At 45.6% G+C, this 14,169-nt stretch overlaps 1 protein-coding gene across 4 annotated transcripts in view; it reads left to right on the top strand.

Annotated features, from left to right (window-relative positions):
* KDM6A (lysine demethylase 6A) overlaps positions 1–14,169 on the top strand; it is a 289,075-nt gene that overhangs the window by 158,883 nt on the left and 116,023 nt on the right. For all 4 annotated transcript variants that reach the window (XM_075912747.2, XM_075912776.2, XM_075912756.2 and 1 more), the window contains exon 6: positions 5,116–5,236. In XM_075912747.2, the coding sequence (XP_075768862.2) occupies positions 5,116–5,236 (121 nt within the window). The remainder of the gene's footprint in view (positions 1–5,115; positions 5,237–14,169) is intronic.

Genomic DNA, 14,169 nt, shown 5'->3' with positions numbered 1-14,169 from the left:
TGCCGGGAATTTACCAGTCTGGGCAAAACTGTACCAATCCATCTTTACAAAAATACATTCTTCTCGTTTGAGTGGTGTCCCTTTGGGTGCTCCACTCAGGTGTTTGTGCATTCTCATACCCGTGATCGGAGATTTTTACCCTTGCAGTGCCTTCTTGTGCTGCTCATGCGCAGTTGCCATCATGCTGTTATGTCTCTTACACGCAGTGTAAATCCCTCAGTTCCTTTTCTACCATCCTTGGCAGAAGACGGAGCTTCTCAGCAGTGCTACTTTTTCCTTTTAAAGAACAAATTTTTCTGAAAAATTCCTCGTTTTTATCCACTTTTAGTCACCTATAGTTATTTTTTTCTTAGACTAACCCCTTCCCTCCCTCCTCCTCCCAAAAAGTTTTTTTTTCTTTCTCCCCTTCGCCTCAACCTCTTCAAAATGCTAGGCTCCCCAAGATTCAAGAAATGCAACTCCTACAAGGTTCCCATGCCTGTTTCGGATGGGCATGCCTACTGCATAAAATGCCAAGTCCAGTGTTTCTCAAACTGTGCTCTGCAGAACCCCAGGGCTCTGCAAGACATCTCCGGGGCTCTGCAAGTTTGATAAACTGGAAACATCGATAGGTACAACACATTCAATCAGTGGACTGCTGTGGCTCCGCATAAATTTTTACGCATGTAAAGGGCTCCGGAGCCCGAAAAGTTTGAGAACCGCTGGCCTAGGCAAAGGCCATGTGGTGCAGAAATGCCAAACACTGCTAAAATATGATGGCAAGAGTCAGAAAGATAGGGAGGTGAAGCTAAACAGTACACTATGGGAGAAGTCCCTTCAACTGCCAGATCCAAAAAAAATTGGCACCAGCAGAACCCAGGACTCTCAAGTCCATGGTGTCACTGCCTTAGTCGCTGCCTGTGGTGCCAACAACATCCCACACCATCCATTTGCTGGTTCTATCTAACTCCAGCACCCCTGGGAGTTGCAAGATGTCACTGGCTGAGTGGAGTCAGAGCTGAAGTGTAAATCCAACTCCTCCGTCCTGCCTGCTACTGAAGACCAAGTTGGACATGCCTCCTCCCCAGGATCCAGTGGAGATGACAGCACCAACTGAAGCTGCTCCTTTGCAGTGTACCCTGGTACCTAAACAAGCTCCAGCACTGGAGACTGTGACAGGCAAGACCCATAAGAGGACCGAGTCCCAGCACTTGGGGGCACAAGTGCCAACGACAAAACCACCAGAACACTCTGCAAAGTCAACACCGTATTCTCCAATGCTTAGGGAGGATAGCCCACATTGGCACCGAACAGAGAACATCTCCTTTTCATACACATAGTCCTCCCCTGGCACTGGCCTCGGCACTGAGCATGGGAACAGGTTATCATCCCAGCACTCCTCTCCCATCTATTCAGTAGCATTATGCCATTCAACCAAGTAAAAGAACTCCCAACAACCTCAGTACCACTGGTTTAACCGTCCTTGGCCATGCTTACCTCATTTCTACCCTCCACAGTGGCCCCACGGGGTCCATGGGCTCAATGTCGTTCACAGCTACCAAAATGCCACTATCGACAGGATACAACTCCTACTCCAGCTAGTACAATGACTTGCTCACCACCAACTAAACCACCACAGTCACCTTCTGCAGTGACACAGACAGACCCTATGGAGGAAGAGGATGACCTACCTCAGTCTGACATGGAGGACCCGTTCCTGACAGCCTGGTCATCATCGTCCACTGATGAAGCTGTCTTCCCTTCCTCCTTTCCACTGGCAGATGATCTGACACAATTCCAGGAATTATTCAAAAGGGTTGTTACCTTGCAAGATATCGTGTTGCAAGAAGTACAAGGAGAAAAACACAAACTGCTGCAAATATTGTAACCCCCATCTTGCTCAAAAACACTTGCCTCCACTTCCTCTCGATAATTCATGGCAAAACCATTCATATCCTCACAGACAACATACTTGCGTGTTTTATATCAGCCGACAAGAGGGTGCCGGATCATGCTCGTTATGTGCCGGAATGATTATGTTTTGGAAGTGGTGCATAACAAAGAACATAATACCAACAGTAGTGTACCTGCTACGCCACCAGAACATCATGGTGACTAACCTGACGGGGCATTTTTTGGAACAACACAAATGGGAGCTCAATTCCATGATCATTCATTGCATATTTCATCAGTGGGGATTTCCAACAATAGATCTGTTTGCTACCAGAGTCAATCACAAATGACCATACTACTGCTCCAGAGCAGGACTAGGCAGGAAATCACTGGGACTTGCATTTCTTCTACTTTCGGTAGCTCCACTTTTCTATGCCTTTCCACCAATTCCTTTTATTCGTAGGGTGATTCTCAAGATACACACAGATCACGCAACAGTCATCCCAATTTGCAGGCATTCGGATTTACTGCATGGTTCCTCTATGGTTCTAACATGAAGAACTTACCTGTTCCAAGAGGGTAAATTAGGTCCTGTTCAATAGCTGTCATCCCTCTACGCCATCCACTTATCAGAATGAATGGTGGTGATCCCAGAAGATGTGCCAACAATGTCAGTTATAGCCCGCCACCACCACTACCATCCTCAATATCTCATGGACCTTAGTGAGGTAAGATTGTCCATCACTTCCATAAAAATACACCTAGCAGCCATTGCAGTCTTTCGTGACGTAGTAGATGACTCTTCTGTGTTTCCTCACCCTATTATAAAGCATTCCTTTCTAGCTTATGCAAGATGTTCCCTGATCTACATCTGTAATTATCACCATGTAATCTACCACTTGTCCTAAATACCCTGACAAGGCCTTCCTTTAATCCCTTAGCGACCTGCTCTTTCCACCATATGGCTATGAAAGCAGCATTTTTAGTCGCAGTTAATTCGGACAGATGGATAGGAGAGATTGCAGCCCTGATGGCAGATCCGCCTTATATGGTCTTCTCCAAGGATAAGATTACTTTACATCCACACTAAAAATTCCTACCGAATGAAAGGAGGAGACTACATATTAACGAACCCATATATTTTACCCACATTCTATTCAAAGCCTCAGCTCCATTAGGAATTTGATCCTATATACCCTGGATGTACATTGAGCTGTGGTGCTCTGTTTGAGCAGAACAAACAATTCCAAATGTCTACTCAATTTTATTTCTACCTCTGGGCCTTCCAAGAGAGCTGTGTCTGCTCCGTAAATCTCAAAGTGGGTATCTACTTGTATACACACCTGTTACAAGCTCCTCAATAAATCCCTCTCCCGCCCGCTCTCCTCCTTTCCCCTCTCCCCCCCACTCCCAAGGATCACTACTCATTCAACACGGGCAATGGTGACATTGACTACTTTCCTTCACCATGTGCCCCTTGGTGACATCTACAGGGCAGCTACCTGGTCCTCCCATCACACCTTTGTGCAATACTATGCATTGCAACAGGGCCCAATTCCATCTACCTCTGCGGGCAGTGCTGTCCTTGCCACCTCTCAGAAACGACTACAAAGCCCACGTCTGCCTAAGATGGGTACTACTCTATAGTCACCTGAGTGAAGCTCCCACAGGGACACCATTCGAAGGAGAAGCTACTCACCTTGTTCAGTAACAATGGTTCTTCGAGACATGTCTCTGTGGGTGCTCCAGTACCCTCTCTTTTTCCCCTCTATTTTGGAGTCCATTAAGGGATTCCTGAAAAAGAATAGAGGGGCTCGCACTGTATGTGCAGCTAGCAGATGCAACAGCACAAGACCTACTGTGCATATGCAGTGCGGGAAGGCACTGCTAAGGTAAAAATCTCTGATCGCCAGCACGAGGACACACTGACACCTAAGTGGAGCACCCACGGGGGACACCTCAAACCATTGTTACTGCACAAAATGAGTAACTTCTTCACCCCACCTGGCCTTTTCCATAAGCAACAGTTTTGAAGTTTGTGGTGGTGTGTGTGCAGGTATGTGTATATATAGAGAGAGATACACATACACACCTGGAGACACTTTAATTCTCTCACTACTCCATTCCCCATTAATTTCTTAGATGTTAGATATTGTTTATTTTAGTAATCATGTAGCTGCAACAATTTTTAGTAGTTACAGGGTTACTAAAATGCTCCCCGGGGGGCAGGTCTAGCAGCCAGTGCTCTCCCAGTTCCTGGCCCCTCTCTCGAGGAGCCCCCTGCCACTGTGTGCTGCTGCTTCAAAGGTAGACAGGGTCCTGTGAATAAAAATAGTCGAGGAAAAAATATCCAGAGTCTGTGTTATTGTAGCTGCTAAGCCTTTTGTAGCTTCAAGTGATGTTTCTTACAAGGTAACATTTGCTTTCCAATGTGAGTGGAAGCAGGTGTGGGAAGGATGAGGAAGTACAATCAGAACCTCCCTCTCACTTTCCTCCCACTTCTGGAATAGAAGAAGAAAGCAAGGATGGAAAAGAGAAACAGGATCCTGCTCCTACTACGCGGTTCATGTATTTGGTAGCAGGGATGGGGGGAGATGGATACATATATAGGACCATGTTTGGGCAACTGGAGGAGAGGGTATTTGGGGGAACAATTGATACTTTAAGCAACTGAGTAGTTGGTGAGGTGTATTTGAGGAAAAAGGACAAAGTTCTGTAAATGAGGATGCCCAAGGCCACTGAGAGCATAGTGAGTGATCATTCCTTACTTTTTTTTTCTTATTCTGACCATCAGCTTCTGCTCCCAGGTAGCTGTAACCAGTCAAGAGCAGAGTCAGAGGTGGAGCAGGGAGCCTACCCCTTATTGTTCTTAAGTTATTATAATTTTGTTACCAATTCTTATTTTGTCTACCTTTTCTGAAAATAAAAAAAATTGAGATGTTAATACAAAACAGACCGTATATCATGTAATTTCTCTTACTGGATAGAAAGGGCTGATCTTTTAGGTTAGATTTGTAGACCACAAAAATGTTAGAAATACAGATTTTATTTTAACCCTTGAAGTAAACACTGAGCACTATTATGCAATAAAAAAGTGATAGTCATCTTTCTTCATTAAAATTTATCTTAATGCGTTTAACTATTTTCTGCTCTTAATTGTGTTTACTATGCAATATAAATAAGCACAGGATTATAAAGTAACATTGTGTACAATCTTGCAATTTTTAATATTTGTTTTTCCAGGGCGATTAAAGCATTTCAGGAGGTGCTTTATGTTGATCCCAGCTTTTGTCGAGCCAAGGAAATTCATTTGCGACTTGGGCTTATGTTCAAAGTGAATTCAGACTATGAGTCTAGTTTAAAGGTAGGTTTTAAAATTCTTAAATTCTTTTTGGCAACTATTGCACATTTCATTGGATTTTAAAACTGCAAATCTATATGTTAACATTAGTAATATAATTTTGAAAATATAAGTATAATTGTACACCATATTTTAGTAAGTGTAGATAATAGAGGGTATTTAAATGAAAAGCCTGACAAAACTGTAAGTAGACATTGGTATTTCAGCAGTTGTGTGTACAAATACTTGGGTCGGTGCTCTAACAAAAAAGTACTTTATGGGGCAGGAAAGTTATAGAAAGCAAGCAGATGAAGAGAGGATGGTAAAGGAAAGACTAACATTGGCAGTTTGGGATTCTAGTGATCTTTCCTTCTGCTTTTCAGTCTCCCCTACTGAAAACAGAGATAATGTTTAGGAATTGGTGCAGTCAGGAAACATTTATTCAAAATGAGATGTGTTCCCCTTCATCTTCTTATTTTGTTACAGTTTTCCTACCTGACAACACATCCATATTACTCTTGCACCTCCTAGTGCTTGAATGACCAGTTAGGGAAGAGATTGCTGTCTGATAAGTTAAAAATTATCCACTGAACATCTTACGTCATCTTTTGTCATCTAGTTTGTCATCTTTTGTTTCCTTCCTTTACTTCTCCACCCTCCTGCCTCATTCTGTGATTTCTTTGTGATTTCTGTCTTTACATATCATTTGTTCTGTTGCTTTTACCCAATCCCATCCTTCCTTTTCCCACTCTGTTCCCTTTGGCTGACTTTGTAATTCAAACCTGTAACTTGAAATCCACTTGTCTTGGAAGAAGGAATTATTTTATACAGGAACTTCATGTTATGCAATGAAATTCACATTGCAGGGCAGAAAATATTTGAATGTGAAGTGTAATTTCAAGGCTATATTTTTGTATATTAAACCATTTTGATGCTCCATGTATGCATGTTCTTTTTTGTCATTCTACGCTGACTCAACTTGCCTAAAATCAGTGAGAAAAAATATTGGACGCAGGGAATCTAGAACTTCTTCGCTTTCTACTTTCTGCCAATTTACGTTCCCTCACATCTGCATTCTGCATGCTGTGTGAAGTACATTATCAAAGAGGGAAGTAAAGATTGAGCAGAGGAGCATTTCTACTTCAACCTGCGTGATACACAGAAACATTTCTGCAAGTAGCTTTCCATTCCCTGTCCAGAGGGGAAAAATCCACCTTGTGAGTCTCAGGCAGAGTGGGTAGCTTTGATTAGAGGGAGAAGACTTATGCACATGTGTGAAGAAATAAGATTGGGAAAGGAATGTGGAGGTTTGGCATATCGTGAAAAGGCTTGAATGCCGTACAGTTTTGCAGCACAGGCAGTCCCCGACTTACGCGGAATCCGACTTATATCGGATCCGCACTTACGAACAGGGCTTTCTCGCCCCGGAGCTCTCAGGCAGCGGTCCCGCCACCTCGACCTCCAGGGCGAGAAAAGCTGCTCCCGGTGCCCCTGGTCTGCTGGGGACCGTCCCCAGCAGACCAGGGGCACCGGGAGCAAAGCCTCAGCAGCGGCGGGTTCCCGCGCTTCTAAGGTTTTGCTCTGGCAAAGCCTCAGAAGCGCGGGAACCTGCTGCGGCTGCGGCTTTGCTCCCGGTGTCTCTGGTCTGCTGGAGACAGTCTCCAGCAGACCAGGGACACCGGGAGCAAAGCCGCAGCGGCGGTGGGGTCCCGCGCCTCTGAGGCTTTGCTCCCCGTGTCCCTGGTCTGCTGGGGGAGGAGGGGGGCGCAGCTAGTGTGCCCCCCCCCCCCAGCAGACCAGGCTTTTGTTGTGGACCCTGGGGCAGAGCAGCTGGGGCGCTGCCGGTTGGTCCCGCAGCGCCGCTCTGGGCACTACTGGACCAACCCGGCAGCACCCCAGCTGCTGTGCCCCAGGCGTCCTGATTCAGCCGCTGCTGGTCAGTTTCAGCAGCGGCTGAATCAGGACCCCTGGGGCAGAGCAGCTGGGGTGCTGCTGGATTGCTCCAGTAGCGCCGAGGAGCCGCGCTACTGGAGCAACCCAGCAGCACCCCAGCTGCTCTGGCCCAGGCGTCCCCAAGTCAGCCGCTGCTGAAACTGACCAGCGCTGACTACAGGAAGCCTGAGGCAGAGTTGCTCTGCCCCGGGCTTCCTGGAATCAGCCGCTGATCAGTTTCAGCAGCAGCTGACTTGGGGACGCTTGGGGTTCTTAAGTTGAATCTGTATGTAAGTCAGAACTGGCGGTCAGTTTCAGCAGCGGCTGAATCTGGACGCCAGTTCCAACTTACATACAGATTCAACTTAAGAACAAACCTACAGTCCCTATCTTGTACGTAACCCGGGGACTGCCTGTACTCCTTTATATTTGTGTCGTGCACAAGGTATTGGATTCTATGGGTAGAGGCCAAAAAAAAGGGAAGTGAAAACTAGAGGGATTTTTAAAGGAATAGTTTGTGCACAGAAAGAAAAAACACTAGTTAATTTACAAATAAGTATTACATTTTTTTAATTATGCAGCAAAAAAGTTGAAAATTTCACTTAGAAAAACAAAGTGTCTTATTTCTAGAAACTGGATATTAAACTCTTATGCTTGTATTGAGCCGTCTGAAATAGTTCCATCATTGAATTTAGTTGTGGTGTAACAAGCAAATTGATATATAATAAAAGTGATTCTGAAACCTGTGACATAGGTAACTGATGTTACACTCCTATGTTGATTGTATATTTGCTTATTTTTCTTCATTTTTTGTATTTTTTAAATATTTGCTGTTGCTAAAAAGCAAAACTTAATAGTGTGATAGACTTGAGAACATAAAAATTGTAGTTTCCTGGCTAGTTCATTACTTCAGTATTTCCCATTGTAACATACTCAGAAGTGAATGCAGACTTCTTGGACAAAGTTATCCTGATGGAAAATCAATTGACTTGGTTTCTCCTTTGGCAATCTGGTTAATATTTTTTTCTTTTCAATGAAACCTGGCCTCATTCTGTATAATTCTTCAGATAGCTGGAATGAGGCAGAGGTTTCTTAGAGCTCTGGTTTATCATGTGCTTGATTCACATTTTTCAAATGTGCATAAGACTAGGAGATAGTTGCTAGGAAAAAAACCTCTTAGTTTTAAAAATGTGCATTTGTACTAAGTATTTTTAAACCATTGTAATTTGGTTAACAAAAACTTATCTGACCACCAGCACTTTCTATGGACCAAATTTTCAATTTCTAATACCCCATTAGGAAATGCTTAGTTCTTCAGCAAGTGGTGTCACTGTGGGTGCTCCACTCAGGTCTCGGTGCATCCTCGCGCCGGAGATCGGAGAATTTTGTTGAGCAGTGCCCCTCATGCCACGCCTGCACACTTAGCATCTCACACCCCTGTTGTTTGTGGAGTGCCGTCGGTTCTTTTTCTACCGTCCTTGGCTGAAGACGGAGTCAGAGCAGCGCTCTTCTTCCTGACAGGAAAACAAGATTTTACAATTAGTTTTAGACTTTTACCTCATAGTTTATTCTGTTATCGCTAGTTTCAACGTTCGTTATGCTTTGGGGGGAAAAAAGTGACAACTGCCGTGGCGGCAGCTTTTCTCTTCAACATGCCAGGTTCCTCTGGCTTTAAAAGATGTTATTCATGCAGCGACTCAATGCCTATCTCGGCTGGCCATGCCTCTTGTGTTTAATGCCTGGGAGAGTCTCACGCTCACACAGCACATAAGCGCCCTCACTGCCTAAACATGACAGCCAGGGCCAGAAAAGACCGCGAAATGCATCTGAAAACCCTCCTCTGGGAGAAGTCCCTTCAGCCCTCAAGGGACAAACCAGAGGATGTGTGGGGACAGCACAAGACCTCTGACATGGCACCTTTTTCACCCTGAAAGCCTCTCAAGCCACAAGGACTTCCCCAGCATACTTGCAATCAGTGCTGCCCAGAGCCTCTCATTCCCTGCTGCTGTCAGTTTCCAGCACCATGGAGAAACGCAAGTCTGCACCAGCCAGGAGATCTGAGGCAGAATCTAAACTCGCCGCACAGGTTGGTGTCACAGAGGCGCCAGTGAAGCCGCATATAACCCCACCATCAGTTCCTGTGAGCTCTCCTTTGGTGCCTGAACAAACTCTATTCCACCTACAAACCGTAGAGCGGATAGAAAATATTTTGTCCCTGCAAAAGACATGGACTTTCTCTTTGCACACCTCCAGCCTAACTCATTTGTGGTGGATTCAATTAATCACAAGGCTAAGAACCCACAACTTAAATCTACACCCCGTGACAAAGAACACAAGAGGCTAGAAACCTTTGGCTGCAAAGTGTACTCTTCTGCCATGCTCCAATTCCGTATATCAAATTATACAGCCCTTCTGGCCAACTATGATCACACCAACTATGCCCAGTTACAAGACCTCCAACAGGACCTTTGACAACAAACGACCTCACCTCCAGTCCATCATTAGGGTTTATCAATAGCAAAAACTGCTCTCCAGGCCACTATGGATGTTGCAGATACCACGGCTAGAGCTACAGCCACAGTCATTGTAAGGTGTGTAGATCCTTATGGCTGCAGTCATCCGGGGTCCCAAAGGAACTGCAATCAAGGGTAGAGGACCTCCCCTTTGACAGAAAACAGATATTCTCAAACAACACAGTATTGATTCTGTACTCAATGAAGGACTCTCGAACAACACTCCACACTCTGTGGATGTACACCCCACCTAATAAGAAACGCAAATATACCCCCTACCAAAGGCATAGGGACTATAATTACAATTACTATAGACAACAGCAGAGGCCATATGACAACAGGCCCAAGTAATGTCCTACAGGAGGAGGACACAGCAAAACAAAGCCTCCATAACTCAATCCAGCTCTCATAAACAACAAATTTGAAGTCTTGGTTGGGGGTCTGAGCAACCACCCCGCAGTTCCAGTGCATTCCAAGGTCACCTTCCCTCACTGCCTGAGACCCTTCTACAAACAATGGACCCAAATTACCACAGAAAAATGGGTCCTAGAAATTATCAGTTTGGGTAATACTATCCCCTTCACATCCATGCCCCCTACCCTGTCTCTGTTCAGGGACCCATCTCATGAGCTCCTATTACAAGCAGAGGTGCAAAAGCTACTCACCTTAGGGACAATAGAACCTGTACCCAAAAAATACCGAGGGAGAGGGTTCTATTCCAATTATTTCCTCACAGTCAAGAAAACAGGGAGATGGGGAACTCAGGAAACTCAACAAATTAATCCGCAAAACAAAATTCAGGATGGTGACCTTGGCAACCATCATACCTGCACTGGACAAAGGGGACTGGTTCTTAGCTCTCGACCTCCAAGACGCATATTTTCATGTAACTATCCACCAGTCCCACAGAATATTTCTCAGATGTGTCATCGGCCAAGGCTATTCTTAGTCCTCCCCTTTGGTTTCGCTACGGCCCCTCAAGTGTTCTCAAAGACGTTAGCTGTAATCACAGCCTTTCTCAGGAGACGAAAAATGTCATCATCTTCCCTTACCTAGATGATGGTCTCATCAAAGGCCACACATGTGGTCAAACTACAATCATGACAACTGTTATCAGGGAATGTTTTTCCCAACTTGGCCTACTTATCAATATACAAAAGTCCTCCATTCAGCCCACTGGGCTCGGTCACAGCAAGAGTTTACCTCCCACCACAAAGATACAAGGCAATCTGTGACCTCCTTCAAGGGGTCAGGCAGGCTTCCTTTTCCACCGTCCAGACGTGCTTCCAATTATTGGGGCATATGGCGCCCACAATCTTTGTAGTCCTATTTTCAAGGCTCCGCATGCTTTGCCCACAACATTGGCTCGCAACCAACTACATCCCAACCCGACACAGCCTTGTCGCCTCACGCTTCCTCCACCGGAACTGCAGTCTCTTGAATGGTAGACATCTCGGACCAACCTGCTTGCCAGCATACCCTTCCACCGTCCAGACCTGTCAGTAAGTATAACGATGGATGCATCACTGATGGGCTGGGGTGCTCACTGTGGTGCAACATCAATACAGGGTGCATGGGCCCAACACGAAAGACACTTGCACATCAACATCCTGGAGCTCAGGGCCATTCGCAGGGCGTGCGCCCATTTTCTGCCCCTGATAAAGGGCAGAACTAGCCATGTCCTTATGGACAACATACCTTCCGTGTCCTATATCAATCGACGGGGGGTGCCCAATCACGCTCCCTATGTGCAGAAGCAGTCAGATTTTGGAACTGGTATATCAGGAGCCAATAACCCCAACAGCCATGTATATGCTGGGACAGCAGAATGTGAGGGCCGACAAACTGAGCAGACATTTCTCAGACCAGCATGAATGGGAGATCAATACCAATATTCTCCTCTGTCTTCCGCAAATGGGGTGTTTCAGCTGTAGACCTCTTTGCAACACCTCACAACCGCAAATACCACAGGTTCTGCTCCCAGGAAGGCCTATGCAAGAGGTCAGAAGGAGATGCCTTCACCATTTGCTGGACAGTTCCCCTACTATATGCTTTTCCGCTAATTCTGCTTCTCGCCAGAGTGATCAACAAGATTCGATTTGATTGCACCACAGTTCCCTTATCTGCATTACCTATTGATAGATCAACCCATTCCTCTCCCCTTGGTGCTGAACCTCCTGACGCAGCAGCACATGCCACCTTAACATCAAAACTCTGAAACTCATGGCATGGCTTCTCCATGATTCCATAATGACAAACTCACCTATTCGGATAGAGTCAAACATGTCCTACTAAACAGCCAGCATCCCTCCACTACTGCCCCTATACCTACCTTGCTGGAGTACCTCATGGACCTCAGCAACACTGGTCTTTCCATCAACTCTATCCGAGTCCTCCTAGCAGCGATCACAGATTTCCATGATCCGGTGGACGGCTTTTCTCTCTTCGCGCGTCCCATGGTGAAGCCATTTCTTACAGGCCTACAGAAAATGTGCCCAATCCTGTGCCCCCAGGTGCCACCGTGGGACCTGAATTTGGTCCTTGACACGCTCACCAGGCTACCCTGTGAGCCACTAGCCACCATGTCACCACAATACTTATCCATGAAGGTGGCCTTCATAGTGGCAATAATATCAGCAAGAAGGTTAGGAGAAATTGCAGCCCTCATGGCAGACCAATCTTTACCAGGGAAAAGGTGATACTCAGGCCCCATCCAAAGTGTCTCACAAAGGTCATATACAACTTCCATGTAAATAAACCCATTTACTTACCTGCTTACTTCTCTAAACCTCATACATCCTCTAAGGAGGCTATATTACATACTCTAAATGCAAGGCCGGCAGTTTCGTTCTACCTTGATAGAACTAGAGCAACCAAGAAATCGGACAGACTTTTTGTGGAGTAGTCTGGACCACACACAGCAACAGCGATTTCAACACAGTGTCTATCCAAATGGATTGTAGACTGCATACATATGAACTCTGGGGCAAGCAGCCGCCATAGACTATCAGGGCTCACTCCATGCATGTGATGTCCACTATGATGGCCTTCCTGACCTTTGTACCATTAGTGGACACTTGTAAGGCAGCCACATGGTCATCACACCATGCTTTCGCACAGCACTACGTCCTACAGAAGGGGCCAATACCCTCCACATCTCTAGAAGATGCAGTCTGTCCTTCCTCAACATAAATGACTCCAATGCCCACCACCATCTGGCAGGTACTGCTACTGAGTCACCTGAGTGGAGCACCCACAGGGATACCACTCACTGAAAAAGTTGTTAGTCACCAGGTGCAGTAACGATGGCTCTTCGAGATGTGTCCCCCTGTGGGTGCTCCACTACTTTCCCATCCTCCCCTCTGCTTGGAGTCTTCATGAGCTTCAGGTAGAAGAGGAACATATGGAACTCGTGCTGCATGCGCACTCCACAAACGGTAGGGGGGTGAGACGCTAGGTGTGCAGGTGCGGCACAAGGACACTGCTCAGCACAATTCTCTGAACCCCAGCAGGACGACGCACCAAGACCTGAGTGGAGCACCCACAGGGGGACACATCTCGAAGAACCATCGTTGCTGCACCCGGTGAGTAACTTCTTCCTTTAAACTGCATGGAAGATATGTCTAGTTGCTTTCAAAAATCCCAATCTGTACTTGCCTGCATTCTTAAGTGTTTATATACCTTTGAAAATCATGCTTTTAGTCACTGTGGGTACATCTAGACTACAGGCTTTTGTCGACAAAGAGCGTCTAGACTACATCCAATTCTGTCAACAAAGCAAGCCGCTTTGTCGACATGACAGTGTAGACACAAAGGACAGTGTAGATGCAATAAAGCCTTCTGTCGACAGAACTCTGTCGACAAAAGGCGTTATTCCTCGTAGAATGAGGTTTACCGCCGTTGACAAAACTGCTGAGTTCTGTCAACGTTATGTCGACAGAACTCAGCGGTAGTGTAGACGTAGGTATAGTTTTGTCGACAAAAGTGGACTTTTGTCGACAAAACCCTGTAGTCTAGACACACCCTGTGTGTTCAGCACTTTGCATAATACACATGTATCGGTCTTGATGCTACATTAAAGTACGCTTTTGCATAGTATGTTCCGAGAGTTACTGATACATTCACAAGTTACGCTTTTGTGCAGTGAGTCCAACTGGTCAGACTCAAAACATCTGGAGTTTTGCATGCAGTTGTGGTTAGAGGTGGCACAACTCAGGGGAAAATCCCAAGATGGAAAGCACAAAGTAATAAAGGTGAAGAAGGCAGAGTGGTAAGGATAGGAATTTGTATGGGTAATGAACATTCTACCTTTCAAAAGGGACAGATGGTAGATGAGTTACCACATTCTTGAATATTGGAATTAATTTGACTTGGATTTTGAGGGCTTTGATACGAAGATTCAGGATTCTAAAGGACAATTATGAGTAATAAAAGGTAACCAGCTTCAGGTGATTATTCAGAACTAACAGAGGTGGTCTTAAGAATGAACAGCTGCCTGTGGCTGTCTGCTGA

Source organism: Pelodiscus sinensis, chromosome 1 (assembly GCF_052426305.1).
Source record: "Pelodiscus sinensis isolate ZL-2025 chromosome 1, ASM5242630v1, whole genome shotgun sequence".
Lineage (NCBI taxonomy): Eukaryota > Metazoa > Chordata > Testudines > Trionychidae > Pelodiscus > Pelodiscus sinensis.
Note: the sequence above shows the minus strand (reverse complement) of the source record. Positions and strands in the feature narration are given on the sequence as shown.